We start from the raw sequence: 24,502 nt of genomic DNA on the forward strand, positions 1-24,502 counted from the left end.
GTTTATGATTTTCAGAGGCATTAACGAGAAGTGGCCCAAGGTAAGTTTTGCTTGTCTTACAATAAGCTAAATTAAGTTTTGCTTGCATGACTAAACTGGTTTGTTTGCTCAGGGCATTTTCAAGTCTGGTCTCCGTTTGTGTTTGATTTTAGCAATTGTGAAAGTACACAATAGTGCTTAGCCTGGCACAAAGTGAGCATTCATTTAGCCATCATTATTAAGTGGTGTGTAAAGCATTTACTACACAAGCTTCTTTACCCCCATTCTTTCTTGTCCTCTATCCAAACTTCCTCGCAGTTCCTCTACTTTGCTTTTCCTTCTTTGACCCTAAGCAAACCCTTCTGACAACCTTGGGGCACCATCTATCCCAGTTAGTCACTCTAGCCCTGATCCCTTTGATCTCCATTCTCCTGACTCTCCCTTTCCCTATCTCATTTTCTCCCGGGCCTTTTCCTCTCTTTCCATACTCTCTGCCTCTGGAGTCCGGAGGCTCGGATTTGCTGTATGTCTTTGGGCAATTAAACAAGTCATCTACCTGCTGAGTCTCAGTTTTCACATCTGAAAAATTAGAATAATAATACGTATCTACTTTACAGGGATGCTTTGTGGAGTAGATTTGATAATAAAGTGTAAGTGCTATGTAAATTGTACAGCACCTTAGCAAAACTACTTACTGGTGTCTCTTATCTCTACTCCCTTCCATCCTCTGACTCTCCTTCCGATCCCTGCCCTACTGTGGGACTAAGAAATTCTTCGAATTGAAAGTTAGGACCTAACTCCAATCGGAGTGTAGATTTGCTAAGTGTTCCCGCCTTCCAAGTCGAAACGAACCAATCAGAGAGTCCGTAGTGTGGCGCGCTTTCTCCACTAGGAGAACACTTTTAAACGGAACTTGCATTTTCCTCTCTGTTCTTGCGGCCGGCCTGTTTTCGCCTAACACCCCAGCTCCCCAGTCTTGGCGGTGGGGTCCTTCCTCTTCTTTGTCTCAACTCCCCAAATCATGACATCACCAGGGTTGAACGTCAGGGACCGGAAGTGTGCCCTGCAGCGGCGGGTCCCCCGCGAATCGACGCCGGAAGTAGCAATTTCTAGAGAAGGATTCCGCGGGCTTCGCGATGGCGGCGATCCCCCCCGACTCCTGGCAGCCGCCCAACGTATACTTGGAGACCAGGTGAGGGGGTCGGGCCTCTGGGGCTGGGCTGGCAGAGGCGACGCGGAGCCCGGGCTTCGCCTCGGGCCTGGGTTCCCGGCGTGCTCCCTTGCTGGGCCGGCCTCCTCGTGGAGAGGCGTGGAGCGGCGGCAGTGAGGGCTGCGTGGGGACAGTCACCGCCCGCGTCCGGGCTCCGCACCGGCTCGCGCGGAGACCTCAGCGACAGCTGTCTGACTGCCCTCCTCCCAACCCTCCGTTCATTCATCCGTTCATTCAACAGTCGTGTATTGAGTCCACAGGCGGGGACGTGGGATCTGGCATCTGACGATGCAGACGTGGTAAAACACACCGCCTTGCAGTGTAGTGGAGGAGACAGATATGTAAACATTAATGTGATAAGTAGTGCAGTTGTGACGCTGTAAGTACTACAGTTGTATAAGCACATTGTTCGGAGGACACAGGAAGAAGCACATTGCCCGCACGATGGAGGAGTGGTGTGATTGAGCGCCGGTTGGCGGTGCTGTGCCCCTGGCACCTCACGTGCAGCATCCCGTTTAGTTGAATCCTCCTAGCAACTCGAGTCACGTAGGTGTTATTCCACCTTCTCTCCCACTTTAGCAGGGAAATGCCAGACTTGACAGATGAAGTGGCTTGACCGAAGCGACACAGCTAGTAAGTAAGGGAACCTCATTTGCCGCCTGGTATACCTGCCTCCCATGCTGAGTTCTTTAGCTCTATTCATTCCGTTGCCTCTTTGGGAAAAGTGCACAGCGATTTTTCCAAAGTAGGACAAATAAACGTAAGTAACTTTTTATGGCTACAACACTATACAACTCAAATTTTGTAGTCCGACGTTCAAGATGATTTTCTTCGTCTGGCCTTTGCCTACCTCTCTGGCTACATCTGCCATTTCCCCCATCCGTCGTCAGGGCTGAGCCGCCATCTCTCTGCCTTCTTTCTGTTCTTGCCTATGCTGCTTTCCACCAGAGCACAGTTCTCTGAGATGCTACTTTTGCTCCCAGGCCATCTTCCCCACCTTTTTATATGGTGGTAATTTCTGAATTCACCTGTTAGCATTTTTTTGAAAGTACAAAATAAATTGAAATTGAAATCCATGCAGTGTAGAAGTGTATAGACTAAGCAGTGAAAGCCACCCCTCCCTATAAAAACACTTTTAATCGTTTTTTGGGATGGTCTTCCAGATCCCTTTCTATGTACATATAAACATCTTTCTTTTATGTTCTAATTTTTAACAAAAATAGAATCAGATGATCATACTGTATATATTTTTTCCTGTAATTTGCCTTTCCCTCACTAGTACATGTAACATTCTGTACTATGGCTATTTCATATTTTAATCATTCCCTCTTTGAAGGACATCTAAGTTGTTCTTGTTTTTTATTATGACAAAAACTGGAATGAACATCCTTTCACATATTGTATCCTTCAGTACTTTGGTAAGTTTTTCTGCACAGTAGATACTTAGAAGTTGAAATTGCTGTCAAAAAGTATGCACATTTCAAAGTTGTATAGGTGCTTCCTGATTGCCAGTCCAAAACGTTGTTGCCTGTATTTAAAAAATGTCCACCAGAATGTAAGTTCCATGAAGGGAAAAGCATCTCATCTAGAACTGTCTTGCACAGAGTAATTGTTAGCCTGTATTGAACATTAGTAGTGTGAAGGATAAACTGCCAGTAGAAAACTGTGTTCTAGCACATACTACATATACAGCAGATCCCTGAATAGCATTCAATGTTCTTTTGTTACAATGCTGTTGAGAAAAAAACTATTCCCAGCCAGGACCCTGTCTGTGGAGTTTGCATGTTCTCCCATATCTGTGTGGGTTAACTCCGGTACTCCGGTTTCCTCCCACATCCCAAAGATATGCACGTTAGGTGACTGAGGGTGTCTGAATTGTCCCAGAGTGAGTGTGGGCGTGGTGTGAGTGCACCCTAGATGGAAGGATGTCCTGTCCAAGGTTGGTTCCCACCTTGTGTCCTGAGCTGCTGGGATGGGCTACAGCCACTCAGGACCCTGAACTGGAATAAGCAGGTTAGAAAATCTTACTAGTTATATTAATCTTTTTGAAATGTATGCATAGCTCACTTTTTTTTCAGTGTAAAATATTAGAAGTGTCTGAGTCTTTATTTAGAAGTTTGGTGTTTTTATGAAGTATGCCTCAGTAACTCTTATTATATCAGTTAGCCTATGGTAAAATTGGTTTCTTTATACATTGTTTCACTAGAAGTCACAGTTTCCAAGGACCTATCTACAACAGTAACTAAAAAATATTTATACAGTGCTTATACTGTACTTTGTTTATATTGGCTATTCATGCTCTACAGAGTTGACTCAATTTTCACATTCTTGAAGTTTAAAAGCTAGGTGAGTGATGGAGTGGAGGGGAAGGCACCTGTCCTACGTCTTATGGCTTCCTTTTCCTTAGCAGTACTTTGGGGGGAAAAGCAAGCGCTCATCACATCGGGTAGGTATAAGATTTGAAGTAATGAGGTTTGCCTTTGTTACACCTCTTCCTAAATCACACAAACTGTACCGTTTTTTTCTCCATTAAAATTTTTTATGAATAGGTAATATATTTACATGATTCAAAAATACAAAAGTTTAAAAAAGATATTCATTGAAGACCTTCCTGTCTCCCATTTATCCAGTTTCTACCCCCACCTAGAACCTTATGCACATAGAAATAAATATGAGTTCTTGGTATTTCAATATCCTCCTTTAAAAAAATTTACAAATTAAATGTAAGATTTTTTTTTTCTACTAATTTAGGGGTTGGTTATATTAGTTTCCTGTGATTGGTGATTTCTTTTTTTATACGTAAGATGTTAAAATTTTTAGCCATCCGTGGTTACTTTTCTTAAAAGAAGTACCAGAAGCCCCTGCATGATTTACTCAAAAGAGATGACTATGTTTGTTGCTTGCATTGTGTTGTTTTCCTTTGCTGAACGTGAAATTGTTTTTCACAATTTCGTGACTTACAAGCTTGAACATGAAGCGTCCTGGAGCCGTCCCGTAATATTCCTGTGTGCTGTGACCTCATTCTTGACTAGAGCTCTCCCATCCTCTTCTCCCTGCAGCATGGGCATTATTGTGCTGGAGCTATACTGGAAGCATGCTCCAAAGACCTGTAAGAACTTTGCTGAGTTGGCGCGTCGAGGTTACTACAATGGCACCAAATTCCACAGAATCATCAAAGACTTCATGATCCAGGGAGGTGACCCAACCGGGACAGGTACACTTAAGCCAGGATTAGTTTCTGAAGTCTCATTCTGTCATAGCTGGGTATCAGGCAGCCAGGGCTCTCTTCCACGTACCAGGGACTGGGTTAGCGATTCTGGTGACGATTCCTGCCCTCCCTACCACACACCCTCCCCCAAACGCACACACGTGGAATTGACCAGAAATTAATCTTGACTCCTGGGCTTTACAGAGTTTCTCATAACTTCCATGTATTGCTTACTAAGAGCAAATGATATTTGCCTGAATTACAGTAATGTAGAAAGTCTGAAAATCAGAAAAGTGAAAAAAGACATTTGTAGTGTTTTGAGAAAAATAGAATACTGGGTTCTTTGATTAATTCATTCATTTAACAAATATTGAGCACCTGCTTTGTATCAGATACTTGTTTAAGCCCTAGGGATATAGCCATGAGCACAGAAAAAAACTCCCAGCTCTCAATCGAGCAGGAGAAGGATGTGGGGATGTGTATTTAATAGAAAGGGAAGTCCTCTCCGAGTAGGTGTTATTGGAGCAGGGAGATCGGAATGAGGGAATGAGTCTTGTGACTGGAGGAAAGAAGCCAGAGGCTGGGAGGCAGGTTTTCATGTGACAGGAGCCCATGCCTAGTAGGGCATGGTAGAGACTTCGGCTTTTGTTTTGAATAAGGCGGGACCTTAAGAGAGTTTTGACCAAAAGAGTAACGTGATCTGACCTATGCTTTTAAAAAAAGGATCATTCTGGCTGCTGTTTGGAGAATAGATATAGGGAAAGAGTGAGAGCTGGGAACCAGTTAGAAGGCTGCTGTAAGCACCCAGTCTAGACATGTGGGTGGACTAGGCTGCTAGTAGAGAAGCGAGCGGAAGTGCCTAGATTGAAGTTCTGTTTTGATAGAAATAGAGCCAATGGGATTTGCTGAGATTGGATTAGGGGTGGGTGAGTGTGTGAGTGAGAGATGGTGAAAGGTGACTTCCAATTTGGAGGGGGAAGACTAAGAATTTGATTTTGGTTTGGGACACATTATGTTTGAAATACTTGTCAGATCTTCAAGTAGAGATTTTGAATAAGTAATGGGGTATGAGTGTGGAATTGAAGGAAAGGTCTGGGACCGAGATAAGAATTTGGGAGTTATCGTCATTCAGATGGGATTTATTAGAGAAATTTCTTAGTGAAATGCTAATGACATTTATTAGTTTGAAGGTCCATTTCTTCTCAGTCTGCATTTTCTTCTAATTTTTCCTGCTCTTTTGCCTTTAAATAAGCTTGGTTCTCTCTGGCAGAGTTTTCTCGGTTTTGTTTTTTGTCATTCTCAATGGTCCTTTACCCTTGATGATCAGAGTCATTCGATTTTTTTTTCAATGTATGTGGACACATCCCAAAATACAGAATATACAGGAAAGTAGAAAAAAGAACAAAAATCACTCATCAGGATACCTCCTAAAGATTCCTAACGCCATTAACTATTCCCCCAATAGCCCACCTCTCGCAAATGATCATTGTTAACTTTTGGTGACCATTATTCTAGCCATCTTTCTTTTCAGATACTCGTAGTTAAAAGGATTAATGAATGAATAACTAAATGGAAATAATTTCAGGAGAATAGGCTGTGTCATGTGTGGTATTGTTTTTAAAATAAAAAGTATTGTATTTATTGGGGGTGCATACTGGGGGTGCAAAAAAATGTATACAGGTATACACTTTGGTCAGTGTTAGTCAAGCCGTAATCAGAAGTTCACCGTAATCAGAAGTGTCTGGACGCTGATGGTAACTACTTTGAGCACCTCTTGTAATTGCAGAAGTCAAATGTGACTTGTGTTCATCTTTTGTTATCGGTATATATTGAGTATTGTAATTTTAATAGTTTTCTTTTCTTAAAATGTGTATATATTTTTTGGCACCCTCTGTATTTAAACAAAAATTAACTTCCTACTCTGAGAGATTAGGCAATTAGTACTTAAATTTCTATCCATTCCTATTGTTTAGGAAAAACTCAGTTTTACCCACCTCCTGTGGGTAAGAAACCCAGTTCCTCCATCCGGAGTTTCTTCTTTACTTTTACATACTCATCCAGAACACTTCACTTCTGACACGTGTGATCACCAAATGTATAGAGGTTTTTCCCCACAAAAAGCAATACTGTGCGATTATTTACCCAAAGATAGTATCATATCCCACAGGTTAGGGGCTCAGTCCCACAAGACTGTCCCCATGTGCGTGTCTCTCTTCTCTCTCCTCTCTCTCTCTCTCTCTCTCTCTCTCTCTCTCTCTCTCTCTCTCGTTCTCTCCAGACAAGTCACAAACCCAGGTACAAATAAATACCTGTGCTTCTGACCAACTGTCTACAGATTGGACGTTGCAACGACCCCTCCGTGGGTTCAGTTCGTTTGCCAGAGTGGCTCACAGAGCTCAGGGAAACATTTAACAGTTACCAGTTAAAGGATATGGTAGAGGACGCAGATGGCCAGCCAGATGAAGTGATGCCTAGGGCAAGGTCTGGGAGGGTCCTGAGTGACGGACCCTCTGTTCCTGTGGAGTTGGGGGGTTGCCCCTCCCATTGTAGATGTGTTCGCCCAACCCTCTACTATTGGGATTTTATGGAGGCTTCCTCATGTCGGCGTGATCAGTTATAAACTCCATTTCCAGCCTCCCTCCCCTCTCTGGAGAAATGCAGGTTCCTCGGAGCACTGAAGATTCACAGCTTTTTATGGCGTGGTCTTTGAAGACCAGCCCTCATCCAGGAGCCACCCAGAGTCACCTCATTAGAGCAAAAGGTGCTCCTAGTGCTCTTATCACTTAGAAATTTCCAAGGGTTTTAGGAGCCCTGTTTCAGTGTGGGGTCAAAGACCAAATATTAGAATACCGTGTTTCCCCGAAAATAAGACCTAGCTGGACCATCAGCTCTAAGACGTCTTTTGGAACAAAAATTAATATAGTAAATATAAGTAAAATAAATATAGTAAAATAAGTAAAAAATAAGTATAGTAAAATAAGACCAGGTCTTATATTAATTTTTGCTCCAAAAGACGCATTAGAGCTGATGGTCTGGCTCGGTCTTATTTTCGGGGAAACATGGTAAGAGATGCTCCTAAGTGCTCTTACCACTTAGGAAGTTACAAGGGTTTGGGAGCTCTGTGACAAGAATCGGGGACAGAGACCAATATGTGTATTTTTCAATTATCTCACACCTGTCCTCCCTTCCTCATTCACAATTTTTGTTGTTGTTTTATTTTTCCTTGTCAGAGTTTACAGCATTTTCCATCTACACCCATGATTCCTTCAGCAACAGTATGGGTTCTACATTTCACAGGGCTCAGCGCTCACTACTAGGCTTTTCTATTCACAAGTGCTAGCGGGCAGAATTTCCTGTTGAGTGGTTTTTTTATTGCAAGGGCTGAAGGCTGTTATATTTTTGAACTTAATCATGTTGGAGAATTTCTGCCTGTTGCCCTTAGGCTTGAAAAAGACCATCAATGGTTATACTATTCTTGGGCCACACTCATTCCCTCAGATCTTTTTAGACAATTCTACTCCATCGCCTTCTGGTTTTGAACATGGCTTTGGAGAGTACTGAGGTCAGATTTATTTCTTCCTTTAATTCAGGGAAAATTTTTTGATTTGTATTTCTGAATATTTTCTCTGTTATGCTTATTGGATTTTCTATTTTGGGAAACTGGTTATTCTTTGTTTCATCACCTTTGCTTTCCATTTCTTTTGAGTGTATGAGATGATATTTTTCTATTTTTTCCCTGCATCCACTGAAATATCTCAGACCTTTATTCTCTGCCTTATTCAATTTTTAGTCATGTCTATTCTGTACCTTACTGCTCTAATTTATTTATTAGTGCTGTATCGGTGTCATTTGACTCTAAATCTGTTTCCTTAGCTCTGCAGTCTTTTCGCTTTATTCTGTTGATTTATTATCTTGTCTTTGAGCTCTTGTTTTATTGGATTCTTATTTTTATTGAACCATTTGTAGCTTGAAACAGCCATGGAGAAGCCCTTGCTTGGATTCTGTTTTCTCCCAGATGGAGTTCCTGAGGTGGCCCTGGAACCCAGTGCCCCCCCCCCCACCCACCCGAGGGTGGCCAGTGCTGGACGGCCGCCCTGCCGCTCCTAAGCACCTGGGGTGTATGTGGATCTTTCCTTAACTTTTTCAGGGCTACTCACCCCCTCCAAAATTGGCTTCTCAAACTTGGAGGGTCTCTGTAAGAATTCTCTGGGTGACACTACTCCTTTCCTGATTGCAACTTTTAGGGAGTACGGGCAGACAAATCTTCTATTTCTTTCTTTGGCTGACTCTTTTTCAGTATTTTTGGAGTGAGTTTCCTTTTTCACATTTGGCTGATACTGGTGAAATTTTGGCTTTTTAAATTTGAATTTTTGTGTGTTTGCTTTCTCAGATATTGGGGAAGGCAGAGTCTAATCCTGCTTCACTCCACATTCTTTATATGAAAGTGTCCTGCCAACACTTCGATGTACTTCTTTCCTGTCCTCTTTCGTTGTTGTCATGAAGTAAAATTTTAATTCGTAACACAAGTGAACTGAAAGCATCCATGATTAGGGTGAAAGGATTGGAAGTGACTCACATGTGAGTTGTTCATGCCAGAGCTTCCCTATATTTCTGTAGTTCTCAATCCTTCCTAATGTCACATTTCCATGATGTAATTTTAATGAAATTGAGTCACTCAGAAGATTTCCAAATAATTGTATCCAGCCTCAAGTATAATGAATGATTGCGCTAAGCCTGTTCCCGGGCTGTGGTTGAAGGCAAACAGGAGTTAGGGCTTCCCGGGTCACTAGTCCAAACCGCCAGCAAATTAGGTAGCACGTTTTTGCTGCACATCTCAGATGAGCTGTATGTGACATCCTGGCCGCTTCAGCAGGTTGGTGCGCCATTTCCATTCCCGACTGCCCCTCAGTCTGATGAAGCCTTTCCTTCCATAGTGTTTCTCATACATCTCTGCCAGATGTTTTCTCAGTTCAAATCCCTGCCTCATTTTAAACCATTTTTCTTCTTTTCAATTCCCCTTATTGTAATAACTTTATGCTGGCTCTTTACTTAGCACTCTGAATGTCTTTTATCTGTTTTTACTAATTTCTTCTCTTCCTCTCCTCCCTGTACGACATGGCTCCTGTCCTGCTCTTCCTTTGGCTCTTCCTGCTCCGTACCTAGCTGCCATGATTGCGGTGATTAATTCCATGCTGATTATGCTGTGCGTCACCCTCTCTCTGATTTCATCTCTCCTCTTAATGGCCCCAGGAACACCTGAAATTGAATGTGTTGAACAGCAAGCTCATTGTTAATTTTATTCATTTGATGAATATTTGCTAAGAGTCTGCTGGGTATCTTGTGCTATTCTAAGGCCTGTGAGGGGCACTTAAGCATGAGAGGCCAAGGCAGTTTTCTTTTCCTTGCAGATCTCCTCGCTCTGCCAGGAAGACGAGACAGTGTAAGAAATATCTACAAAGTAATAATATAATCAATATGCAAATGTAGGGCGGTATGCTGTGGATTATTATATAACATAGGTTGGAATAATTAATAATAAGAGAAAAAGTAGAGTGGAGTGGGATTAGAATGGAAAGGAGGCATATTTTGAGGTGGGCCATGAAGAAATGTAGAATTTTAACTCTTGGGGGGACAGGGAAGGACATTTTGGATTTTGGAGGAAGAGTGAGTACAGAACAGGGACACGTGTCAGAGGCAGGTTGGGTGTGAACGAGCCGACCACCCACCTGCTGGACTGGCCGTGCGACATAGCACACCCAGGACAAATGCATAAGATGTGATTCCTAAGGCCCCTGAACTGCATGTTTTAGGGACAGTAAAGGAGCAGTTTGGGGCAGAATGCACAGAGTGGTAAGAGGTTGCAGGGGGGATAAGACAGGGCGAGTTCATGGAGACTCCCAGATGAGTGCAGATTTAATGCAGCATCATTTGAGACTTTTGAACAGCAGGGTTTGTGGAGCCTGGTGGGTTTGGGATTGAATCTTGGCTTCACAGGAATACTTATTAAATGTAGACAAGTTATGTAACCTTGGTGAGTCTTCTTATGTATAAATGGGGGGTGTGGTTATGTTGCTGGAGTCGACTAATGCCAGGTTCTTGCGTCCCAATGTCATAGAAATGAGCTCTATACCCAATAGGAAGTTTAGCAAACAAAGCTTTATTGCGAGATAGCGAGTGCACCAGGGAACCAGCGAGAAGAAAGGAGCTGGCTGGCTGATAGGATTATGGGAGGGGTTTTTTCGGGCTATTTGGGGAGCGAGCAAGGTGCCAGCGAGGTCTAGGGGGTCATTACTGCTGTGGTCAGCAAACAGTGTTTCCATCTCATGGTCAGCAGGTGTCTGCTCAGTCTGTGTCAGGACAGAGTCTTCTTTCAGTTCTCTAAAAACAGATTTTACACAGGAGTTTGATGATCTCTGATTTTTCTGACAAACAGTGATTAGCTTCATGAGAATGGAGCATGCTGGGTATTTTACAAGGTCTGCTGATTGCATTATATTTTCTTCCCTTAGTGACGTATTTTCAGGATGTGGGCAGTAGGCAGTTCATCAGTGTCTCGGGCTTTTCCCTTTATATTCCGGACCTTATAGACACGGTGGAGCCTGGTAAAATGGAGCCCCTCCTGTTATCCCTGTGCCGCTCAGTTCCATGCGCCTCCCGGGGTCATTGTGAGTAGTGAAGTCGTTAGCACAGGCTTGGCACAGCAGCAGCTCAAACAAGAGTGGTTATTTATGATTTATGTTGTTAGTTTATTTAACAGATGCCTGTTAGACTCCTGCCGTGGTCCAGGCATCGTTCTAGAGCTGGGCATGCAGCCGGGAATATGGAAGCCCTTGTGGAGCTCTCGTTCTCGTGGGAGAGACAGGCGATGAACAAACAAGTATGTAATAGTACTGTCCGGTCAGGACAAATGACATGGAAGAAACAGTGTAGAAGGGGACAGAGCACGGATTCTCGGCCTCGGCACTACTGACATATTAGGCTGGATAATTCTTCGTTGTGAGGGGCTGTCTTGTGCGTTGCAGGATGTTCGGCTGCATCCCTGACCTCTGCCCTCCAGATGCCAGTAGAACCCCTCCGTGTGACAACCAAAAATGTCTCCACCTATTATTGTCTGGTGTCCCTAGGGGGCAAAGCCAGCCCCGGCTGAGAACTCCCAGGATAGGGAGGGAGGGTGGTGCTGTTTTGGCTAGTGTGGTTAGGGAAGACCTCTCTGCTGAGGGGTGTCTGAGCCCAGCGCTGAATAAAGGGAAGCAGTGAGCCATGAGCCTGCCAGGGGCCAGGCCGTGTGGAGGGCACAGCATTCCGAGGCCTTAGGCCAGAGCGTGCCTGGCGGGAAACAGCCCAGAGGCCCGTGTGGCTGGAGCAGGTGAGGCGGGCAGAGTGGCAGGAGATGACTTGGAAGGGCAGCAGAGTCCTGGGTCATGGAGAGTCCTGTAAATTGTGGTGAAGACTTTGGATTTTGTCGTGAGGTAATGAAATGTCACCGGAGGATTTTGAGCAGCTGACTGCCACAGTGAGACTTGTTTTAAAAGGGTCCCCCCGGCTTCTAGGTGGAGAATAGACCAGTGAGGAAAGGGGGAGGCAAAGCTGGAAGCAAGGTGACCAATTGGAAGTTATCTTTCATGGTGGTCAAAGCTAAAACTTGTAGTTTGGATTAGGAGGATAGTGGTTGTGTGGGTTCTGCTCCTTTGGGGAGCAGGTGCCAAGCCAGAGTTTAACACTCAAGAGGTTTACTGGGGTAACACCTGTGAAGTAGAAAGGGGTGAGAGAGCAGGGCTTGGAGGGGAAGTCTTCACACATCAGTGCAGGTTTAACGCCTGTGAAAGGAGATGGGGAGAGAAGGAGCCAGCAGAGGAAAATGAGGAGCTGCCTGTAGGGTGGGGTTTCGAGAAGGGTGCTGTCAAGTGTCGGATGCTGCTTATGAATCAAGCAAGGTGAGGCCTGGCGACTGCCATTGGATTTAATGACATCGAGGTCACTGGTGATCTTGACCAGAGAGCTTTTAGTGGAGTGATGAAGGCAAAAGTCTGAATGGAGAGCATTCAGGAGGCAGGAGAGGAAGCAGAGACACCAAGTGTCCACACCTTGTTTGAGAAATCGTTCTGTGAAGGGATGCAGACACATAGGGAGATACTAGGAGATGGGGATTTTTGGTTTTGTTTTATTTTTAAGATGGGAAATACTAATACTATATATTTATGCTGATAAGAATGATCCACTACAAAGCAAAATTGATACAGGAGAGGGGGAAATTGTAGCTGCAAAGTTCCTTCGGGGTGAATGGGATTAATCAGGTACATGGTGGTGAGAGAGTCATGTGAACAGTTTATTCATACGGTATATTAATAACAGGAAGGGAGGTAAATGGGTAGAGATGGAGGAAGGGAAGTGGATTTGGTAGTGAGAGCATGTGAAGGGTCTTCTGCTTTCTTCTCAGTGAAATAAGAAGGAAAGTTATCCAGAGAGAGCTGAGGCACAGGGAGGGCATGGTGGAGGTCCAAGGTCAGGAGCTGCAATACACCCAGGCAGACTGGCTCCGAGGGGGGCTGTTCTTCATGACCTGTGTTTACCTCTCCTGGACAATGCTGAGGTTGTCTATTAACCAGAGCTCATCGCGGCAGATAGTCCTGTGTTGGCTCCATGCTGCATACTGCGTGGTTTCCGTCCATTATCTCATTTAGTTCTCCTGACAGTCCTGTGAGACCCAAGTCCTCCTATTCTTAGTTTGCACTCAAGAAAACTGAGGATTAGAGATGGTATCTTGCTTAAAGTGGTGGACTTGGAACCGAAATCCAAATCTCTCTGACCCCAAAGGCAAGTGAGGAAGAGAGGGCCCCATGTGCAGAACTGCAAAGCTTCTTTTGAGAGCTGTAGCATTGTTTCCTGTGTTATTAATAGATCTGATATCTAGCATTTGCCCTGGTACTCCAACAGCAGCTCTTAGTTAGTTCCCCCTTCCTACTTTGTTACTGACAAAGCCATTGTATCAATTTGGGATGCTTTTGGCTGTAAGGAACAACCACACTAGCTTAAACAAAGGGAGCTTTTGTTTTTCTCACATAACAAGATGTCTAGAGATAAGCAGTTGCAGGCATTGGTTCAGCTGCCCAGCAGAGTTGTCAGAGACCCACGCTGGCCATGTATTTCCACTCTGCCTTTGTAGTGTGTTGGCTTTCCATCTCAAACTTGTCTTAGGTTGCAAGACAGCTGCTGCTGCTCCTGATAGCACCTCTGCTTCCAAAGAAGGAAGACAGAGAAAGAGCTATGGATGAAAGACAGATGAGTGTGTCTGTCCCTTTGTATCGGGAGGGCTGTAGCTTTCCCAGAAGCTCTATTCAGCAGGCTTCTGTTTATATCACGAAGTCAGAACTAGGTCATCTGGCCACCCCTAGCTGCAAAAGGAACTGGTCATTACATGCCTTCCTTGTCTCTGAGGTTGAGGTAGGCTGTGGAGAAGGGGTTGGAAATGCTCAGGGGACAGCTAACCGGAAGAGTCTGTTAGAGGTTCTCTGGCCAGAGGAGAGGCTTTGATTGGTTTGGTCAGTTACCTTCTGGTGTCGAGTGCCCCAGCAGTTTTCATATGGGCCCCCTTATGGGTCACTGGCCCATTCAAGCTGTGGGGCTGGCTGTTAATCTGTGGTGACTTCAGCTGTGGTTTGGGAGCAAGTGGTGGGGGGACAAGTAGCACCAAATATGGTAACCTTTGTTTCCACAGTCAGTGAGCAGGAGGAATAAGAGACATCAGAGGAATCTTGGGGATAAGGAAATACTTTTTTTTTAAAAGCAAATAGAATGCATAGATAAATGATTAAGGAATTTCAACTGCCAAAACTTCTGTCCACCAGTAGAGTCCATTAAAAAAGTGAAAAATGTTGACTGGAAGAAGGTATTTGCAAAAACATTAACTGACAAAGGATTAATGTCCAGAAGATACATTTATATTTATATAACGTCAGGCCACTCGGTAGAGAAGCGGCTGTTCACAGAGGAAGAAAGTTAAATAGCCAGCAAACAAGAAATTAATTACACACATTCAGGGCAATACAGGTTACAACAGAAGAGATCTGACACGTCTCAGACTGATACAAGTTAGAAAGTGGCAAAAGGACCTAGAGCAGCAAGACTACGAGGGAGAGCACTGTGGGTGGGGGCGCACCTTAGGGCTTTATCTGGCAAGATACTTGGGAAATCTAGTAATGGGGCGGTACTCTAACTGTGACCCTGCGTGTGTGTCCTCCCTGAGGAGTGGTCCCTGAGCACCCCTGCACTTGTGTTTGGGGGACAGCGTAAGAATGGTTATTGCATCAGGGTTTATAATCGCAACACATTGGAAAGATCCTACGGAAGCATCCGCAGGAGGAAAGATAAGATTGACGTTGTAGTCATACGGGGACTGAATACTCCGGAGAGCAGCGTGGAACAACATGGACGACTGTCACAATGGCAAGCAGGAAAAGGCCAGCTACAGAGGAAGACACAGTATAATACCATCTATATAAACCTAAACACATGCAAAACAACAATACATTTCTTTTAGGGATGCATACATATGTAGGAAAAAGGAAAATGCATGGAAACGACAGTCTCCTGGTCAGAAGAGGGGTTGGTGCAGTTCGTCCAAGCAGCTGTCAGCTCTTGGGTGAGGGGTGGGTGGGGAGGGAGGCAGAGGGTGTGTGCCTGGGGTCTTCAGCTGGGGTGGCTACATTTTATTCCTCGAGGGGAGGGTACACAGTTGTTTCTCATAGTCTTTGTATTTTTGTATGTCTGAAACATTAGGTACATTGAATAAATGTCTAAAAGGACAGAAGAGGAAAAACTTGAAGAGTACAGTTTGGAAGACAGGCCGGTGCCTGTCTCCCTTGTATCTGTGCTACACCAAGCACACAGCAAGCTCCTGCCTGCAAATCTTCCAAATCGTCGGCTTTATAAGTGATTGCTGACATCTGTTGAGCCTGTTCTGCACCAGAGAACTCTTTAATCACTCCTTGTCCCCCTACCAGCTCTCCCATATTCCACATGCCCAAAGGAGCGTTTTGATTGGAATTATTTTTCTTGCTGACATTTTGCTACAAACCCTACTGAGTTGAATTAGGTTATGAAAAGACAACATTATGAGTAAAGGCAGCTGTAGAGGCCCCAACTAGTCACGTGTGTGTATCTGCATCCTGAGTAAAAAGAAGCCTCCGTGCTCTTTCATCTTCTGCCGGCTTAACACCCCAGGCTTACCTGTCCCGAAATCCTCTTCTTGTGTGTGGTGCCATTTATGTGATAGGTTTCAGTGGCCTTGAGGCGAAGTGAGCCCTCCGCTTGCAGGGATCATTGTTCCAAGGCTCTGTGTGTGTGTGGACAGAGCTCTGCTGAGCTCCATCCTCAGCTTGCTGGCTCAACACCTGGCTGGAGGGCGTGACCTCAGTGTGCCACATAGCCCTCCCACTCCCCTCTCCTCTCCTCCCTTCCCCCTCCTATCTCCTCTCCTCCCCTCTCCCTTCTCCCCTTTCCCCTGTCCCTTCTCCCTTCTCCCCTCTTCCCTCTTTCCTGCCCCCTCTCCCTTCTCCCCTCCTCCCCTCTTCCTTCTCCTTTCTCCCCTCTCCCCTCCTCCCTTCTCCCTGCCCTCTCCCTTCTCCCCTTCCCCCTCTCCCCTCTCCCTTCTCCCCTCTCCCCTCTCCCTTGTCCATTCTCCCCTCTCCCCTCCTCCCTTCTCCCTCCCCTCTCCCTTCTCCCCTTCCCCCCTCCCCTCTCCCCTCTCTCCTCTGTCCTCTTTCCTCTCTCCTCTCTCTGTCTCCAGCCCTAGTGCTTCCACCAACCACCCCCTCCACCAAACCTCAGACAACTGCGTTTACTCTAGTCAGAGGAAACATACTGGTTACATAATTGCTGTTGGGACTTATACTGGCATGTTAGAATTTCCAGAATGAATTTTTACAGTTTGGTGGTTCAGTAATTTTCCAGAGGGTAGCCTGGGCCTGGGGGATTTCCCTAAGTCTGTTAGGATTCACCCCCATTCCTCTTTGCATAAGAACCGGGGGCTGTGACACGTTGTCTGGGGTGGAGTATCCTAAAAGGTAAAGCAAAGGATGTTTACCATGGAAACACCATAGCCCAGGCTCAGGGGCTTCTGGGGGAGGGGGCGTGGCCACGGTGCTTTAACCTGCTGCTTTCACAGCAGGGGTAAAAGGAGGTGACCTCCCTTTCCGGTTGTGAGGCGAGCAGAGTCAGCTGACAAAGCCAGTGTTCACTTTGTCCCAGCGGTCTGTCTTGGCTGGTCAACTTGGAGAAACCAAAGTAGTTCAACAAGGCATCTGGTTGATTAAATAATTGAATGTATCACTTTGCTCTAGCAACAAAGCCTGGGTGCCCAGCACGGCACCACGCTCTGGTAGACATGACATAAATAACGTGCTGGTGTTGATAGCACACCATTCCCAATCCCGCGTTTCTTCATATTCTCCTTCTGATGTACTGCCCTCCTCTCAGTGGATTCTGTAGTACTGTTCCTTTCTGTCACATTGCCACTTACCACCGCCCCTGTTTCTCCTTAAACTAGATATCTTTGACTTAAATGAGTTTTATTTTCCTTCTTCTAGGTTGAGGGTTGCAGATAGGTTTCAATCCTCATGCCGTCTCTGCTCCATTAGAAATGGCTGCCTGGAGTCGGGGTCAGTGAGGAAGTAGGGGCTCAGCTGGGAAGAATGCTGACTGATCAGCACTGTCTGAGGGGCACAGGGTGAGGGCCTGGGGCGCTCCTGTCTGAAATACTCATAACAACGTGAAACATGAAGAAACCTCTTAACACGTCAAGCTCTGAATGAGGGTTATCCATAGATGGTTAGATTACGGGGGACTTGAATGTTCTTTTGACAGTGTTCCGTATTTTCTACATTTTTGACAGTGAACATATATTACTTTAATAAGCAAGGAAAACACTCTTGGTGTTATTTTGAAAAGAAATGTCTTACCTGAGTGAAACCAGTGATTTGCGTGTGCTGAGTCAGTAGTGGCTTCCGCTCCCGGGCTGTGTCGTTGCAGCAGACCTCACAGGGGGCTTGGCGTGCGCGCTGCTTTCTCCTTGCCTGTGCTCTAAAACCATCCTTTGAACCTCGCCCGTTCTTGCTGTGAGGTAGAATGCGGGCCTGGCTGATTGGTTTCTCATCTGCTGCGGTGGCAGGTCGAGGTGGTGCGTCTATCTACGGCAAGCAGTTTGAAGATGAACTTCATCCGGACTTGAAATTCACGGGTAAGTCATCTGGCTGGACTGGGTGGGCAGAAGGGTGGATTTTAAAAGGTCATTCTTTTGCCTGTGATTCACGGTGAATGCCTGACACCATGGCGTGGTGCCCTGAATCTGCCCAGCGGGGCGCCACAGAGCGCCCTGGAGGGTTAGAGAAAGTGCCTCCCTCAGAGTCCTGCACGGTGAGGAGTGCTGGCCTGAGGGCTCTGGACACTAACACTTGTTGAATGTTGCTGGTATAAACTATAGGAAAACCAAAAGCTTCCTCAGAGCAGCCGCAAACCTTGCTGGGATTTCGCAGGGGAATTGGGAACGTGGTCTGGTGACTAGCGGGATCATGATGGATAGACTGAGGATTAGGTGGAGACAAGGGAGATAAGGTCACCGGTGGGACAGTTGGTGGCCTTTGCGCAAGGTAACAGGCCTGCCCTGAGGGAAATGTTTGGGTGCGGTGGTGGAGGAGAGAGGCTAGAGTGAGGTCTGGCTTCTTTTCATGCCTGGGATGGTGAAGTGGGTCCTGGCTGGAGCTGTGGGGATTCTTCACCCTCTCCTCTCTTCCTTTCTCCCACCAGGGGCTGGAATTCTCGCCATGGCCAATGCAGGGCCAGACACCAATGGCAGCCAGTTCTTTGTGACCCTCGCTCCCACCCAGTGGCTTGACGGCAAACACACCATTTTTGGCCGAGTGTGTCAGGGCATAGGAATGGTGAATCGAGTAGGAATGGTGGAGACAAACTCCCAGGACCGCCCCGTGGACGACGTGAAGATCATTAAGGCGTACCCTTCTGGGTAGTCGTGCAGCTCTCTGGGGCACACCCAGGTCCCGCGCGATGGCCCCAGCGAGCCAGCTTCCAGATGACCTACAATGACACGTAACTCTGAACTTCATTTTGGCTTTGCACATCGTGGCGCTGAGGAGGCCTTGGGTCTTGGGTGAGTTAGAGACAAGTGTGTTTTCATAGGGCACTTTTCTCCTGGAGCCTGGGTTGACGGCATTGGCCCGAGAGCCCATACGAGACAGTACACAGGTTACCGCTCACTGCAGTCGACCTGTACTGCTCCTGAGGTGTGTATCTGCTCTGATACACGCGAAACAAAAGGCAGCCAGCTCCGTCACTCCTCGGTGCCCGAACACACTTCTTCCTGCGGAGATTCCTCTTCTGGCCCACTCCGTGTTCTTCCGTGGCTGACAGCCACCGCATTCAAAACCAGGTGGTGTCTGTCAGCCTTCTGATCTCTGTACACCCCATTTCAGTCTCCTACATTTCTTCTTCCCGGGAACGTTTGCATCTTTCTTCCCCCTCAAAAGCAGAACGTCAACACTGCTGTTTCTGACACACATCCCACGCAAAGCCACACTGGATTTTTGCCAAATGGAAAATGCATCCAACAATAAAGTTTCTAAGAAGGTGTCAAGTGGGGAATGATAATGTGTAATAATAGAGAAATGAATTTATTAAAAGGAAGCAGAAGCAGTGACCATTTTTCCCCCAGGAAGGAGCAGAAATGTATACTGAGCATAAGGACAGACTATGAATTCTCCTTAACAAGCAGGATTCTCACAAAGGAGAAGTACCACTTAAGTTTTTCTTTTCTTTAAACTTAAGACTTTAGAGAAATTACGATTTTATGTTTTTGGGTTTTTATAATCTTTTTTATTTTTTTAGGGGGTGCTGGTGAGAGAAAGGAAGTTAATACCTATGTAATACATAGAAACTTCCAAAATAAAATGCCATTGATTGTTGAAATCACTGCTGTGGTCTGATTTTAAATACTGTATGAGGTTCTAACAGCCATTTTAACCTCTGAATCATCTGAAGGGCTCATCTTCAAGATTTTACATTATTTTAGGTTTGTGGGTCTCTAGTGGACTTCTCCCTTTCAAGAGCAGGTCTGACTCTAAAAAGGCAGAAAGAAGAAAAACCAAAGAACGAAGAAAGAAAGAAGTGATACCGATTAGCATTTCTGAGTGAGGGGAATCGCCTGTGGGTGTGCTGAGAGACCTGAACCATCCCTCACACTTGCAAGAGATACACCTGCCTGCTGTGATAGGCTCAGAGGCAATGGGTGTTGTGGTGGTTGCTTTCTTAAACTGGTAGCTCCTTGATTGAAGTGAGGACTGTAGCTTAAATTTTCCTCCTTATCGCTCTGTAAATTTTGGAAATGGTGATTTACTTCATGGAATGGCCAAACAAGGTTCTAGTCCCCAAGCATTCCCCATGTTCAACCTTTCTCCATCCTTCTTAACAAAAATGCAAAATCCAACAGCTATGTAAATGACTTTGTAACTGCACAGGGACGGTTTTGAGGTGCAAAGTACTGTTCTGGGAAATTAGAAATACATTTCTTTCAGCCTGAGCTGGGCAGACATTATTGGCTCCACCTCTAGGAGCAAGTAGTAAGACACTTACCTGCTTACCTCCCAGAATTATAATCCTGAAAATCCCCACTTTCTCCCAGTTCATGGGAGTGGGGGAAACGTGTTATCACTACTTGAAGAAGTAGAGAAGGTTGTGAGTACACTTGGGAAGAGAGCAGCAGAGGCACAGTTCCTTGTTTCTGGAAAAGCACACCAAACATGCCAAGGTGATCACACCTTGCACAGATGCCAGTTTTCATAAAGCCTGTGACCTCAAAGAGTGAACCTTGAACTGTGTCACAATTCCTAGTGCTTCTGCCAGTTAGCCGGAGATGTAGAATGTTAGTTTCTGTGTAAAGGGAGCTCGTTTCAAGGGAATGCTGGTTAATCCTTTTGTCACAGGAGTGTCCACACATCTCAAGAGAAGTACCGTGAGAAGTCTCATAAAAGTGGGTGTGCTCGGGCACAGATGGCTCATTGCAGTCACTTCGGAAACAGATTGAGATGAGGGCAGCTTATGAGAAGGCAAGGATGAATTTATAACTTAGATGGAGATTAATGAAGGTAGGTTGTGGGACTGCCGGAGCTCATCAAGGGAGGACAGGGAGGTTTTGGTGGGAAGCATAGGAGATGCTAGACTATTTGGCGAAGACTTGGGAGTAGAAAAGCGAGTGAAAGAAGCTTTCGAACAAGTGTCCCTTGGGTGGGTAAGAAGTTTGGTGCCCATACTTATAAAGTGCATGGCTCGCAGGGCCTTAGCCAGGGCTTCTCACATTTTACCACACACAGGAATTGCTGGGGAGCCTGCTAGGAAGCAGACTGGGCTTCAGCATCCATCTAGACTGCATTTCTAACAGCTCCCAGGCGATAGTGACTTCTGGTTGGTCCACACACCACACTGAGTAGTGAGATCGTAGAGGTTACGTTTGTCCAACATGAAATTGTATGTGGTGGGGGAGTGGGGTGAGCGCGGGGCAGTCAGGACCATAACCTGATCTTTTGCCTCCTGGACCAGTGCTGGTCTTGGAAGAATGAAGAGATTCAAAACCAGGATGAACTTGAGCGGCTCTTAGCTTTGGCTGCTACGATTGAGCTTTAAAGATCAGTGGCCTGCTTTCTGTTCCCACTTTAGGACCCCGTGGACACCAGACTGGTGTGTGGCACTGAGATCCTGTGTGGGCACCAGACTGCTAAGATGGTGCGGTTAGCAGACATCACAGAAAAAAGTAATTATGACGTTGAAGGAAAAGGGCTGTGGAACCAGCCTGCCGGGGTTCAGATCCCAGCTTCACTGCTTACCAGCAGCGGGATAAAGTTTCTTAATTTCTCTGTGGCTTATGTAGTTTCCTCACCTGTAAAATGGGGATAATGTTCCTAACTTCAGAAGGCTGTTGTGAAGATTAAATGAGCTAGAACAGGGACCAACGTTTAGAAAACAGCTATCGTTATTACCAGTGGCCCTTGTAGCCACATGTCCTTTCCCACCTCTTCATCCCAGTTGTATCAGCAGCCTGACCTTGCATACTTCTACCTCCCTCCGGGCTCACCTCTGAGAGCAAAGACCTCTTGTTCCCTTCTAGAAGGCCCCTTCAGCACTTGATGCAATTCCTCGAAGTTACTACTGGATGGATTAAATTTAAAAAAAAAAAATTGTTCTCTGTCAGGAAAAGATTGAGATCTACCTGCAGAAACAGCTTCATCCCAAGTCTCCAAACCCAGGCTTCAGCTGGTATAGCAACCAAGCCAGCACTCTGGCGGGCCTCGGCTTGCTTGATTTTTGTACTGTGTCTCCAGAACATGTCAAAATAGCTTCCCCTGCACATGGGAAAGGATGCCTACCCCCAGATCCTCCAGCCAATCTGAGACGTCCGTCACTGGGCCCCTTCTGGTGCTACATTCTTGCACCTGTGGAGGAGGAAACATGGAAAAGCACATTTAAGTGGTGTTCACTGCCTACAAAGCCCTCCATGGCCTCAGAGCCCTGTTGCTGGAGAGTAGGTTCCTCTCTTTAGGTAAATACCAGAATAGGGGACCTTCCAGCATCATTCTTTTACAGATAAGAGAGAAAGTGCAGGGGAAGGAAACACGTGAGGGTCTCACTCTAAGGTTGTCTTGGTCTGATTTAGAAATCGAGTCCTCCCTTGTTCTTCCAAATGGATCGTAATTCATGATCCCGAACTGCATCTGAAACCACAGGTGGCCAGTTTGGGGCAAGGTTTGTGGACAGACAGGAGACTTGTGTGTGACCTTGGGCGAATCACTTTACCTCCGGAACTTGGTTTCCTTGTGTATCAGGTGAAGATCGGAGCTAGGCTCCTTTTAACCCTGCATTTCTTAATCTGCTCATTCTGAGAAGATTCCTTCAGCGGCTGTTTCCATTTAGGATGGTAGTTTGGAAATTTGCCACTAGAGGCCACTGTGAATACAGGTTAGCCTTGAAGCTTTTTCAAAAGGTGGAAGCCTGCCAAAGCCTTCCATGTTCCTGACAGGCCTGCCACCCCTTGGATGTGGAGAACCAGCCCCTGCTCAGACTGCAAGGGGCCGACCTGACATGTCAGCCTGAGCCTGGCCCTAGGAGCCGTCAGTCAGCACAGGCCAACCAGCCTCCTTCCTGTCTACTGGACCAGATGGAGGAGAAGCCCTCCGTTCATAGTAAGGTGGAAGGAGCCCTTGTGACCGGGGCCTGATTCTGTGGCATGCCTCCTAAAGAGCCAGTTCCCTCTTAGCTTAATATTCCACTTGACCGTTGAATTCATTTGTTCAACAAGGAATTTTGGAGCCCCTCTTTGATGCTCAGCAACAGCAAATATTTTCATAGAACCAGAGAAAGTCAACCAGAAGGAAACTTAGGAGAAAACAAAAAGTCCTTTTTCTATTCCATGATTTGTAGAACCTTGTTATACGTATTTTTCTCTTAATCCTCCAAACCAGTCTCTGAGGTTGGCATTGTTACGCCCATTTGCAGATGAGCAAACTGAGGACCAAAAGCAAGTAGCACAAAGCCTTGCACAGAGTGATGAATGGATGGAATAACAGGCCCATGGTTGCATGGCTAGTAAAAGGCAAGGCTGAGACTTGAACTGGGAACTTCCAATCCCAAGTTCAACCCTTTTATCTCCACCTTTGACATATAGATGCGGAACATGAGGTGCAGAAAAAGAAAAGGATCTGGCGACGGGTTAGAAACTGATTCTCCTGCCTTGCAGGCTGGTCTGTCCAACCAACTGCCATGCCCCAGAGCGTCCTCAGGCCCAGTTGACTGGGAGCCCCCAACCTTAGTTGTCTCCAAGCTCCACGCAGAGCCTGCACCAGGCCTGCCCAGGCACAGCGGGAGGGAGTCCAAATGACCCTAATCAGTGTGTTTATTGGATCATAACTGTATTAGCCTCACCACTCAGCTAATCGCACAGAAATCACTTTCCTCTCTGTGAGGACTGGCCATGGCTCTGTTCAAAGCTGCGAGCCTGCGTACCTGTGAGGAAGCTCGCACAGCAGAAGAAACGGGGGAGGAGGGAGAAGCAATATTTCTGCTTCATTATGCTGACGGGGCAAATGGCCATTTCACATTCACTGTATAAAATAAGCCCCCAAAGGAAAGGGAATCCAAGGCTTACAATTGTCTTTTTGGCAGCATTGAGCTCTGAGAGAAAATGGAGTTCCCTTTTGGAAAGCATTTGTGATGCTGTTTAAGATAAAACGAGAAGGCAAGGAACTCGTGTTTGGAGAACATACCAGGTGCCAAATATTCCGTTTAATCCTCTGAAGGCTTGTGAACAAGGCAGCATAATGTCCGTTTCATACATGAGTCCATTTATTGGATGAAGGCTCTCTGTGGCAGGGGCTGAGCTTCAAGCTTGGGGTCCACTCCGTCCATCATACCCTAAGCTCCCACAAAGATGGTTTCCTTACCATTCTTTGTTTGCCCCTCCAGCTCAGAAAACAAGGAAACTGGTTGTCAAGCCAGTTCGCTGTGTGACCTTGGCAAACTTCTCCAAGCCTTAGTTTTTCCATCTGTAGAATGAGGGGCCCAGACCATCTGGTCTAAACTTCAACAATTTTCTGATGGTATTTTTCTTTCAAGTAGCTTCCAGCACTTCCTCACCTAATTGGAATTTCATGCCAACTTGGAGGGGATGGTGGTATGGGTATTTTTATCCCCATTTTTTTCAGCCCAGGGAACCTAAGAAGCAGAGATACAATGAGGGGTTCAAGGTCACAAGATGAATGGGGAGAACATGGCCCTCTGCCTCTTGCCTCCAGGCAGGGGGGCAGGCAGCCTCTCAGAGGCTGTCAGCAGCAGCTTCCAAAGCCTGACACCTGGGCCTCACCCTGGCTCCTGATAGAATTATCAGAGAACTGGGGAACACATACTTCCCGTAATCAGGGCAACTTTTCCTAGCCTGGGGTGGAGGAGGCAAGATGTGAAATGTGTCTGATGAGCTTCTCTTCCAGTTCAGGGCTCAGAGTTAATAAAACCCAAGGAAATCAGAGCAGGCAGCTGGAGATACAGGCGAGCTC

General features: G+C 46.0%; 1 protein-coding gene across 2 annotated transcripts; it reads left to right on the forward strand.

The window, feature by feature from the left end:
* The first annotated feature begins 868 nt into the window (after nt 1-868).
* On the forward strand, nt 869-19,981 carry PPIL1 (peptidylprolyl isomerase like 1). 2 transcript variants are annotated; one of them, XM_081040331.1, is made up of 4 exons: nt 869-1,171; nt 4,249-4,403; nt 17,563-17,631; nt 18,198-19,981. In XM_081040331.1, the coding sequence occupies exons 1-4, from the start codon at nt 1,116-1,118 to the stop codon at nt 18,416-18,418; spliced, it is 501 nt and encodes a 166-aa protein (XP_080896457.1). In that variant the 5' UTR covers nt 869-1,115; the 3' UTR covers nt 18,419-19,981. The 2 variants fall into 2 exon arrangements, with proteins under 2 accessions (XP_080896457.1, XP_080896456.1); XM_081040330.1 differs by lacking the exon at nt 869-1,171 and having other exon boundaries at nt 3,948-4,403; nt 18,198-19,377.
* The last annotated feature ends 4,521 nt before the right edge of the window (nt 19,982-24,502 follow it).

The sequence above is a fragment of the Rhinolophus hipposideros genome (assembly GCF_964194185.1).
Source record: "Rhinolophus hipposideros genome assembly, chromosome: 3".
Lineage (NCBI taxonomy): Eukaryota > Metazoa > Chordata > Mammalia > Chiroptera > Rhinolophidae > Rhinolophus > Rhinolophus hipposideros.

What these genes read in the sequence shown, in the direction of transcription:
- PPIL1 (XM_081040330.1), top strand. Translation starts at nt 4,055, where the DNA reads ATGATTTACTCAAAAGAGATGACTATGTTTGTTGCTTGCATTGTGTTG. An exon ending in AGGTGACCCAACCGGGACAG is followed by an intron (nt 4,404 to 17,562) that starts GTACACTTAAGC and finishes CTGCGGTGGCAG; the next exon opens with GTCGAGGTGGTGCGTCTATC. An exon ending in TCCGGACTTGAAATTCACGG is followed by an intron (nt 17,632 to 18,197) that starts GTAAGTCATCTG and finishes TTCTCCCACCAG; the next exon opens with GGGCTGGAATTCTCGCCATG.